Raw genomic sequence first — 12,141 nt, 5'->3', positions numbered from 1 at the left:
GAGCGAGCACGGTCCCTCACTTCCTGCGCAGCTGGTCTTGTGTCAGTCCCTGCGTGGGGCTGCACCTGTCGGAGAACACCTGGCTTTGGGCGGAGGGGCCGCCTCCGCCCTTCTGCGGCGGTTTTACCTGAGTCAGGATGTCTCGGATCTTCCTTTGGGCCAACTGGAAGACAAAAGACCGCAATGCTCAACACAAATTTCACAGAAGACACAAAAATATCAACGCAAGCTTTTTCTTCAGGAAGTCAACTCCAAGAGCTGACAGTTTCTTTCAAATATCAGCACTTTCTCTTTGACCAGATCATGCACGCACCTCACAGGTGTGCATATTAATGTTCCAAAAAGTGCAGTTTTTGTACCGCAAGCAAAAACCTGCTTGACAAATTTGCTTGGCAGTGAGATATTTCCTGAGCACCTCTTGGACGGCTCGGCCTGAACCTTCACGGCAAAAATCTTGACAAATATTTAGGACAATTTCTTATGACAATGAAGCGACAGTTTCTTCTGTCAAAGACTGTTGAAGATGCTGAGGTCCAGTTCCATCAGCAACAGTTCTGGTGGACATATTTTTACAGTCAAAGATTGTTGAAGATGCTGAGGTCCAGCTCCATCAGCAACAGTTCTGGTGGACTTGTTTCTACGGTCAAAGACTGTTGAAGATGCTGAGTTCCAGCTCCATCAGCAACAGTTCTGGTGGACATGTTTCTACGGTCAAAGATTGTTGAAGATGCTGAGGTCCAGCTCTGTCAGCAACAGTTCTGGTGGACATGTTTCTACAGTCAAAGACTGTTAAAGAGGCTGAGGTTCAGCTCCATCAGCAACAGTTCTGGTGGACATGTTTCTACAGTCAAAGATTGTTGAAGGTGCTGAGGTCCAGCTCCGCCAGCAACAGTTCTGGTGGACATGTTTCTACAGTCAAAAATTGTTGAAGATGCTGAGGTCCAGCTCCATCAGCAACAGTTCTGGTGGACATCTTTCTACGGTCAAAGATTGTTGAAGATGCTGAGGTCCAGCTCCGCCAGCAACAGTTCTGGTGGACATGTTTCTACAGTCAAAAATTGTTGAAGATGCTGAGGTCCAGCTCCATCAGCAACAGTTCTGGTGGACATCTTTCTACAGTCAAAGATTGTTGAAGATGCTGAGGTTCAGCTCCATCAGCAACAGTTCTGGTAGACATGTTTCTACGGTCAAAGATTGTTGAAGATGCTGAGGTCCAGCTCCGCCAGCAACAGTTCTGGTGGACATGTTTCTACGGTCAAAGATTGTTGAAGATGCTGAGGTCCAGCTCTGTCAGCAACAGTTCTGGTGGACATGTTTCTACAGTCAAAGACTGTTAAAGAGGCTGAGGTTCAGCTCCATCAGCAACAGTTCTGGTGGACATGTTTCTACAGTCAAAGATTGTTGAAGGTGCTGAGGTCCAGCTCCGCCAGCAACAGTTCTGGTGGACATGTTTCTACAGTCAAAAATTGTTGAAGATGCTGAGGTCCAGCTCCATCAGCAACAGTTCTGGTGGACATCTTTCTACGGTCAAAGATTGTTGAAGATGCTGAGGTCCAGCTCCGCCAGCAACAGTTCTGGTGGACATGTTTCTACAGTCAAAAATTGTTGAAGATGCTGAGGTCCAGCTCCGTCAGCAACAGTTCTGGTGGACATGTTTCTACGGTCAAAGATTGTTGAAGATGCTGAGGTCCAGCTCTGCCAGCAACAGTTCTGGTGGACATGTTTCTACAGTCAAAAATTGTTGAAGATGCTGGGGTCCAGCTACATCAGTAACAGTTCTGGTGGACATGTTTCTACAGTCAAAAATTGTTGAAGATGCTGAGGTCCAGCTCCGTCAGCAACAGTTCTGGTGGACATGTTTCTACGGTCAAAGATTGTTGAAGATGCTGAGGTCCAGCTCTGCCAGCAACAGTTCTGGTGGACATGTTTCTACGGTCAAAGATTGTTGAAGATGCTGAGGTCCAGCTTCATCAGCAACAGTTCTGGTGGACATATTTCTACGGTCAAAGATTGTTGAAGATGCTGAGGTCCAGCTCCATCAGCAACAGTTCCGGTGGACATATTTCTACGGTCAACGATTGTTGAAGATGCTGAGGTCCAGCTCCATCAGCAACAGTCCTGGTGGACATGTTTCTACGGTCAAAGATTGTTGAAGATGCTATGGTCCAGCTTCATTAGCAACAGTTCTGGTGGACATGTTTCTACGGTCGAATATTGTTGACTATGCTGAGGTCCAGCTACGCCAGTAACAGTTCTGGTGGACATGTTTCTACGGTCAAAGACTGTTGAAGATGCTGAGGTCCAACTTCATCAGCAACAGTTCTGGTGGACATATTTCTACGGTCAAAGATTGTTGAAGATGCTGAGGTCCAGCTCCATCAGCAACAGTTCTGGTGGACATGTTTCTACGGTCAAAGATTGTTGAAGATGCTGAGATCCAGCTCCATCAGCAACAGTTCTGGTGGACATGTTTCTACGGTGGTAAAGTTGCATCTGTGCTGCCTAATCAGTAGCGCACCTGTGAGGCGGATGGATTATTTTGGCAAAGGAAGAAGCGCTCTCTATCTCTCCAATTGATCAAATTGATGAGTTTATAGACTACCTGGCTGGCGTAGAAATGTCCAATAATCTTGACGATGACTTGGTCGTTTTCATCAGGTGTCTGCTCCCTGGGCACAACCACCTCAGCTGCCGTGAGATTCTGCAGCTCGTTCACCTAATAACATTCCAACGTGGTTACAAGACTGGTAGAAATAATGCGGTAAAGCAAGCGTCAAGTCTTTTATCTCACCGTCTTGCCACCTTTTCCAATCACCCTTCCTGCAGCGGCAGCCGCCATCTTGATGTGGGTTTCCAGCTTGACTTCTTCCTTTGGCCCAAAGAAGTTCTCTTCCTTCAGCTTGCCGTATATTCGTCCCTGCGCCTAAAAAGCAACGTTCAAAATGTTGCATCCCAGAATGTCCCATGTTGGAAATATTTCAGGTATAGCAGATTAGTCTCGCTTAACAAGTGGCTGACTAGTTTTTGTAGGGACTAACGTTTATTGATAATTGGCCCTCTTTCTGGGGCAAACTGGGCTAGCTGAGGAGGGACAGCTTTCACCTAACCAGAACCATAGATTACTGTTTGAGTCACACTTGACTAACTTCACTAGAGCAAGCTCGGACACAGGCAATTACAGTATCTGTTAGTCCGGGTGAGGAGTCAGTTAAGCTAGAACTAACCAGCACACGAATTCCTGCACACATAGCATTTCTGGAAGAATAATACACAACTCACATAAAGTTTTTTCTGTAGAGACTGTGCCAGAGGTGAACATGCATTTTACTGAGGTGGCAAATTATGACGCCTTCAATCTATCGTAGCACCAAGCAAATAATCTGAAGATCCCCATCATGTCAATTCCTAGATATGATCAAAATTATTTAAGGCGCACAACACAAAATAAATATAACTTACTATGAGGTCTGTCACACCACTACCTCTCTATCTGGCTGTTATCTACCGCCCCCTGGGCCCTATTCCGATTTTATCAGTGAATTTTCAGAGTTTGTCGCTGATCTAGTGAAGCACACAGATAATATAATTGTAATGGGGGATTTTAATATCCATATGAATACCCCGTCAGATCCTCTGTGCGTGGTGCTCCAGTCTATTGTTAATAGGTGTGGTCTTGCATAAATAATAAAAGAACCCACGCATCGCAATGGTAATAGGATAGATCTAGTTCTTGTCCGGTCACCACCTCCAAAGTTATGATACTCCCGTACACTAAAGTAATGTCTGATCGTTACCTTATAAAATTAAAAGTTCTGACTCATTGTCAACAAGCTACTAATAACCATTGCTTTAGCAGCCGCAACATTAATGCTGTCACCACTATGACTCTTGCTGGCCTACTGCCTTCGGTAATGGCGCCATTCCCAAATGATGTGGGCTCTACCGATAACCTCACTACCAACTTTAACGATGCCCTGCGCAACACCATTGATAGTATAGCACAGCTAAAGCTACAAAAAAGGTCCCTAAAAGGCGTACCCCTGGTTTACAGAAGAAACCAGAGCTTTGATCTATCATGTAGAAAGCTGGAACGCAAATGACGTGCGACTAAACTTGAGATTTTCCATCAAGCATGGAGTGATAGTTTAATAACTTATAAACGCACGCTTACCTTAGCTAAAACTAGTTACTATTCCAATCTTATCCGCCTCAATAAAAACGATCCTAAATATTTGTTTAGTACAGTAACATCGCTAACCCAACAAGGTACTCCTCCCAGTAGCTCCATGACTTTATGAATTTCTTTAATAAGAAAATTTAACTCATTAGCCACCTTCCCTTTATCTCAAAAATCCTCAAAAAAATTGTCCCTACATCTGCGGTCCCTTCCAAGGTTTCTTATTGCTCCCATTGGATTGAGTTTTTTCTTGCCCTGATGTGGGATCTGAGTAGAGGATGTCGTTGTGGCTTGTGCAGCCCTTTGTGACACTTGTGATTAGGGAATATATAAGTCAACTTTGATTGATTGATTGATTATTGATTAGTGTTAGTCATGAACGCTACTCCCCCCTTACATTTACCTTCATTGTAATTTGTACATTAATAATAATCAAGTGGGAATAATTCAGACATATTGTAATTTGTACATTAATAATAAACAAGTGGCAATAATTCAGACATATTGTAATTTGTACATTAATAATAGTTTCTTTTATTTTGTTCCTCAATGTGACTCCAAAAATCCAACAAACCAGCCCGGAAAGAAGGAGGGAATTGCTGTGGACTTAGGATTAGAGAGGAGAGGGAACCCACGCCCACTTCGCCACCTTCCTGCACCCTCCCCTCTGTGGTAAAAAGGATTTTACTTTGGGAACTTTTTCATTCTTGTAGCAACATGGTTGTTAACGTTTTTGAGAGCACCAAAGGGACTGTTTACAAACCATTTTCAAGAACCAATTCAGTTCGTAAATGGAGGTTCCACCGTAATTACCTTAAACTGAGCTTCAGGCGGTCCTGTCACGATGACCATTCTCATTTTAGAGTCCGGAGTCTCAGCCGGGGCGATCTGATGGGAGTGGAACACACTTTGATCCAAAACCAAGGCGAGGATTCATGTTTATAGATTGTCAAAAGTCTGACACTCGTGAGAATACTGCTGGCAGTAAAAGATGATTTCAATAATCCCATTTGTGGACTTTTTTTCCTGAGCAGTATTCATTGTACTTCAATGCAGAAGAAAATTTGTATTTTGTATGTACTTATTGTACATCAATGCATAAGAAAATGTGTATTTTGTAAGTACTTATTGTATGTCAATGCATAAGAAAATGTGTATTTTGTAAGTACTTATTGTACATCAATGCATGATAAAATGTGTATTTTGTAAGTACTTATTGTACATCAATGCATAAGAAAATGTGTATTTTGTATGTACTTATTGTACATGTGTGCATAAGAAAATGAGGTGAGGGGGCAGGGCACCCGCGCCATGTTTGCTGTGACACAGACCATAATGTGGCACACACCTTAATGTTTGCCCCCGCAAAGCGACTCAGTTGTTTGATGTGCTGTCCTTTCTTCCCGATGATGGCGCCAACCGCCTGTGCCGGGATGTAGATGTGCACAGTCTCCTGCTCTGGAGCCTGAGCACACGTCATCGTCATCATCATCATCATCATCATCCTCATCCTCATCATCAGTGCATTGAGCAAAGACTGTCAATACTTATGTACAAGTCATCTCTTGTGAAAAAGGTGAATACTTTTAATATTTTATGAATGCACTGTTTATTCATCAATGAAATACAGAATATATCTGGACTAAATCCCTCATAATAATTTGATAATAAAAACGATTGTAAACATAAAAGTCAGTATTGACATGTGAAATACAGAACATATCTGGTCTAAATCCCTCCTAATAATTAGATAATAAAAATGATTGTAAACATAAAAGTCAGTATTGACATGTGAAATACAGAACATATCTGGGCTAAGTCCCTCCTAATAATTAGATAATAAAAAATTATTGTAAACAAAAGTCAGCATTGACATGTGAAATATAGAAAATGTCTGGTCTAAATCCCTTCTAATAATTAGATAATAAAGACGATGGCAAACATAAAAGTCAGTATTGACATGTGAAATACAGAAAATATCTGGGCTAAATCCCTCCTAATAATTAGATAATAAAAAGGATTGTAAACATAAAAGTCAGTATTGACATGTGAAATACAGAATATATCGCGGCTAAATCCCTCCTAATAATTAGATAATAAAAATGATTGTAAACATAAAAGTCAGTATTGACATGTGAAATACAGAATATATCGCGGCTAAATCCCTCCTAATAATTAGATAATAAAAATGATTGTAAACATAAAAGTCAGTATTGACACATGAAATATAGAATATATCTGGGCTAAATCCCTTCTAATAATTCAATAATAAAAATGATTGTAAACATAAAAGTCAGTATTGACATGTGAAATACAGAATATATCTGGGCTAAATCCCTCCTAATAATTAGATAATAAAAACGATTGACAAGCATTTGCATAACCAACATGGCACCTATACATGAGGTTCCCAGAGGTCCAATGAAAGATGGTTGGTCTTACCCCAAAACAACTGTAAGGGGCCCCGGGGACCTGGTTCCCTGATGGCGGTGGAGGCATGTTAGAGGAGGAAGGGAAGAGGCCCAAGGCTCCCAGGTTGAGCCCAGGTATCAGGTGAGTCTGTTGCTGTGGAGAAATCATCAGGTTGCACCCCTCGGACTTCTTCTCCAACCTCGTACGAACTCTACTTACGTTCATGGCGGCGACGTCGTTGTCGTAGGCCTCTCTCACTTTCTTCATGATCTCCACCTCAGCCTGGCAGCAGGCCTCCATAGACCCTTTCACTGTGATGGTTCTCTCTGGGTTGTACAGCGTCAGATCCTGAAGACTTGGCACAGCACACACTCCTCGTTGGCACTCGTCACGCAAACAACCGCTGGCTCAAGATGGCTGCCAGTTTGCTACTTTTAAAAATACCTGACAAATTCTGTCTGTACTACCGCGTAAAATCACACGCCAGCGTGGTTTCACGCAGCCTGCAGACTCAAAACCTGATCAAGTAATTGGCGGGGAAACAAGCAGTCAAAGCCTTTGGAAAACGTAACGATTTTTCCTGCCGGTAAAGCAAGAAGAAGGGGCCATTTTTTTAAATTGTACTAGCAGCATGCTAATTTACACTGGATATGCCATGTATATGCTACTGATTAGCATTAGCTATTTTACATGGGGATGAAAACTACAACTAAAATGCACATTACAGCCAAACAGCTGCTGTGTGACAAGTACAATACTTACCGAGTATAAACACTCGACAAAACACAAGACTGGCGCATTCAACTTAATGGCACAGACTACTTCCTAAATACGGCAACACACTGTATTGCTGCTATTCTGTTACTGTTTATTGTATTATTCACTGTTTTACAGATTTAATTGTTTTGTGTGTCCTGTGCAGAACTGTACACAGTTTTAAGGTGCTGTATAAATAAAGACTACTGAGTTACAAGCAAAGTCTACAATACAAAACTTGCAAATGAGACTCCAAAGTGTAAGAAAACAAGATATAACAAGTGGTCAGCTGAAATTAATAAATTAGATGTTATTGTTTAACAATTTTATTTGCACATAAGCGACACAAAAGTACCAGTGTGTGTATGTGTGTGTGTGTGTGTATGTGTGTGCGTGTGTGTGTGTGTGTGCTTACGGCGAAATGGTGATCTTGGTGTCGGTGTCCTGCTCGACTTTCTTCAGGTTGCGTCCTTCCTTCCCGATGAGGCGTCCGACAAAGTTATTGTGGGCGAGAAGCTTCAGAGGAACCTCGTCAGCACTTGATGACAACAAAGAAACGTGAGGTTGAGATCCAGAAGGGAAAAAACATAAACGTCCCTTTAAAGGGGAACTGCACTTTTTTTTTTTTTTTTACCTATCATTCACAAGCCTTATGAAGGACAAGAACACATAGGTTTTTCCTTTTTTTTTTGCATTCTAAATCATAAATACAGCAAGTAGGAGGTGGCTAACGACACATCTAAAGGGAGTACACTACTGTGCCCATAAAGTTCTCTAAAAAACATCCAAAAAGCACCACTCATCCTCCATTTACATGGCATGACATGAATATTAATACGTATTAGCAATATTGTTATTATAAGTGCTAACACAGAGGAACTGCTTTCAGTGTTAACAGAGTGCTAACTAGCTTATGCTGCTATATTGACATATTGAGCAGCCGCATGACCTCAGAGTTGGTGAAAGTTAATTCTAGATGATAAATCGCGCCTCTCACCTGGATAGTAGAAGGTTGCGGACATAAACCCACAAGTTGGTTAACTTTGACAGCCAATTTAGACCCACTGATGGCCAGAAAGACACGAAAAAAACCTTTTCTTAACCCTTTGTGCGGATTATGATGAATTGTTGATGTAAACAGGAAGATATAAACATCCCACCAGTCGTTATCCCAGTGAGAGCAGACATTGTACAGTAAGTGATTATGTTATTATTATGTATATCTTGTTTAGAACTTTGCAATACTGCTACATGATGCTTAGTGTTTGACTAAAGCAGCATCTGTTTAGCACACAGCTTCTAAAACTTATAGATCATCCTCCGTATGTTCAGGCTCAAAAATAGACGTTTCTGGATCATCATTTGTCCTTTTGTTGTCTCTCATCAAGTCTGCCATGATTAGTAGTCTTGTTAATGTCGAAGGGAAAGTGAACGTTGTGATCCGCCTGTGTATGCTTAAAATGATGAAAATATGTAAATATTACATGTTATTATGACTGCCACTAGATACTACATCTATACTTACAGCATGTATACAGAACATTGATGGAGGTTTTTGGAGGTTTTTGAGAGCGCTTTATGTGACTCCCATGTCTCCATTGTTAGCTGACTCTTGCTAGAGTTTATTTACACATTAGAATGCTTACAAAAAGAAAAGCATGTGTTCTTGTCTTACAAAAAGTCTTCAACTTACGTCTTGGTATCCTTGGCCTCCTGCTGCATGATATCTAAGATCATCTGGCAAGCGGCAGAGCAGCCCTCAGGAGTGGAATGGATGCTGATGGACTTTTCAGCAGCGCCTGCATTCTCTTTACGATGAACGTCGATCCTGCAGTCAGGGAATACATGTATGTAGAACACAGGTGCTACCTCATGTTCTTGCTACAGCGCATCACATTGTTTATAATGAAATGTATGTAGAACACAGGTACTACCTCATGTTCTCGCTACATGACATCATATTGTTTATAATGACATGTATGTAGAACACAGGTGCTACCTCATGTTATCGCTACATGACATCATATTGTTTATAATGACATGTATGTAGAACACAGGTGCTACCTCATGTTCTCGCTACATGACATCATATTGTTTATAATGACATGTATGTAGAACACAGGTGCTACCTCATGTTATCGCTACATGACATCATATTGTTTATAATGACATGCATGTAGAACACAGGTGCTACCTCATGTTATCGCTACATGACATCATATTGTTTATAATGACATGTATGTAGAACACAGGTGCTACCTAATGTTCTTGCTACAGCACATCATATTGTTTATAATGACATGTATGTAGAACACAGGTGCTACCTCATGTTCTTGCTACATACATTTCAAAGTATGTACGTACATATGTATGTATGTATGTTATACATACTAATATTCCTGAACACAGTAGTGTACAGGTTTTGCTTGTTCAGCATATTGGAAGTTACATAATGGCGGCCAACACTGACTTGCTCTGCGTCTGCTTGGTGATGTTGCGAATGGTGGCTCCCTCCTTGCCGATGATGGCGCCCACGTACTGCGTGGGTACAAGAAGCCTCAGAGGAATGTCGCCGTGCTGAAGTTTGCTCGGGATCCCTGAGTTCGGGGAGCCGCTGCGAGGACCACCGCGGGGCCCGTAACCGGGGCGGCGGCCGTTGTCGGGCCCCCGGTGGTCTCCGTCCGGGTCAGAGCTGTCATCGGGGATGTAGGACACGTGTAGAGTGTTGCTCTCCAGCTGGTAGCCGTTCAGTTTCTGGATGGCACTGAGACATGAAGGACCACTGATGACATATGCAACCATGGATTGCATCATAACGTAACTACATCATTACATCACCAGTGATACAGGGCTCCATCTAGTGGTGAGCCAGAGAATCATCCCCTGATTCAATATTCAAACAGTGTTACAGTGGCCAAAACTACTAAATATACCTCTGCCTTGTTTTTAATGAATACTTAGGTCTACTACGCTACTGTATTTTAATGTTGTCATTGTGGTGGTACTTAATGAATACTTAGGTCTACTACACTACTGTATTTTAATGTTGTCATTATGGTGGTACTTAATGAATACTTAGGTATACTATACTACAGTATTGTAATGTTGTCATTATGGTGGTACTAAATGAATAATTAGGTCTACTACACTACTGTACTTTAATGTTGTCATTATGGTGGTACTTAATGAATACTTAGGTCTACTACACTACTGTGTTTTAATGTTGTCATTATGGTGGTACTTAATTAATACTTAGGTCTACTATACTACAGTATTTTAATGTTCTCATTATGGTGGTACTAAATGAATAATTAGGTCTACTACACTACTGTATTTTAATGTTGTCATTATGGTGGTACTTAATGAATACTTAGGTCTACTACACTACTGTGTTTTAATGTTGTCATTATGGTGGTACTTAATTAATACTTAGGTCTACTACATTACTGTATTTTAATATTGTCATTATGGTGGTACTTAATGAATACTTAGGTCTACTACATTACTGTATTTTAATGTTGTTATTATGGTGATACTTAATGAATACTTAGGCATACCATGCTACTGTACTGTAATGTGGGTCATTACGATGGTACGTAATGAATACTTAGGTCTACTACACTACTGTATTTTAATGTTGTCATTATGGTGGTACTTAATGAATACTTTGGCATACTACGCTACTGTACTATAATGTGGGTCATTATGGTGGTACTTAATGAATACTTAGGTCTACTACATCAGTGGTTCTCAACCTTTTTTCAGTGATGTACCCCCTGTGAACTTTTTTTTAATTCAAGTACCCCCTAATCAGAGCAAAAAAATTTTGGTTGAAAAAAAGAGATAAAGAAATAAAATACAGCACTATGTCATCAGTTTCTGATTTATTAAATTGTATAACAGTGCAAAATATTGCTCATTTGTTGTGGTCTTTCTTGAACTATTTAGAAAAAAAGATATAAAAATAACTAAAAACTTTTTGAAAAATAAACAAGTGATTCAATTATAAATAAAGATTTCTACACATAGAAGTAATCATCAACTTAAAGTGCCCTCTTTGGGGATTGTAATAGAGATCCATCTGGATTCACAAACTTAATTCTAAACATTTCTTCACAAAAAAAGAAATCTTTAACATCAATATTTATGGAACATGTCCACAAAAAATCTAGCTGTCAACACTGAATATTGCATTGTTGAATTTCTTTTCACAGTTCTTTTTGACAAGACATTTAAAAAAATCTCACGTACCCCTTGGCATACCTTCAAGTACCCCCAGGGGTACGCGTACCCCCATTTGAGAACCACTGTACTCCAATACTGTATTTTAATGTTGTCATTATGGTGGTACTTAATGAATACTTAGGTCTACTACACTACTGTATTTTAATGTTGTCATTATGGTGGTAGTTAATGAATACTTAGGCATACTATGCTACTGTAATATAATGTGGGTCATTATGGTGGTACTTAATGAATACTTAGGTCTACTACATTACTGTATTTTAATGTTGTCATTATGGTGGTACTTAATGAATACTTAGGTCTACTACATTACTGTATTTTAATGTTGTCATTATGGTGGTACTTAATGAATACTTAAGTCTACTACACTACTGTATTTTAAGGTTGTCATTATGGTGGTACTTAATGAATACTTAGGCATACTACGCTACTCTACTGTCATTTGGGTCATTATGGTGGTACATGGACAGCCATGTGTTTTGAGGTTGTACTTGGTGAACAAAGTTTACAACCACTGGATTAAATACAGAATTGTTTCGCTGGAAATATGG

General features: G+C 40.4%; 1 protein-coding gene across 3 annotated transcripts in view; it reads right to left on the bottom strand.

The window, feature by feature from the left end:
• The window catches only part of igf2bp1 (insulin-like growth factor 2 mRNA binding protein 1), a 65,921-nt gene that overhangs the window by 1,432 nt on the left and 52,348 nt on the right, over positions 1-12,141 (bottom strand). For all 3 annotated transcript variants that reach the window (XM_062050559.1, XM_062050560.1, XM_062050561.1), the window contains 10 exons: positions 9,816-10,109; positions 9,039-9,173; positions 7,761-7,883; positions 6,809-6,944; positions 6,620-6,742; positions 5,526-5,642; positions 4,991-5,065; positions 2,792-2,923; positions 2,603-2,716; positions 1-163 (listed from right to left, as the gene is read on the bottom strand). The exon at positions 1-163 is cut by the window's left edge and continues 1,432 nt beyond it. In XM_062050559.1, coding sequence (XP_061906543.1) covers positions 17-163; positions 2,603-2,716; positions 2,792-2,923; positions 4,991-5,065; positions 5,526-5,642; positions 6,620-6,742; positions 6,809-6,944; positions 7,761-7,883; positions 9,039-9,173; positions 9,816-10,109 — 1,396 coding nt within the window. In that variant the 3' untranslated portion in view covers positions 1-16. The remainder of the gene's footprint in view (positions 164-2,602; positions 2,717-2,791; positions 2,924-4,990; positions 5,066-5,525; positions 5,643-6,619; positions 6,743-6,808; positions 6,945-7,760; positions 7,884-9,038; positions 9,174-9,815; positions 10,110-12,141) is intronic.

The sequence above is a fragment of the Entelurus aequoreus genome, linkage group LG06, assembly GCF_033978785.1.
Source record: "Entelurus aequoreus isolate RoL-2023_Sb linkage group LG06, RoL_Eaeq_v1.1, whole genome shotgun sequence".
Classification (NCBI taxonomy): Eukaryota; Metazoa; Chordata; class Actinopteri; order Syngnathiformes; family Syngnathidae; genus Entelurus; species Entelurus aequoreus.
Note: the sequence above shows the minus strand (reverse complement) of the source record. Positions and strands in the feature narration are given on the sequence as shown.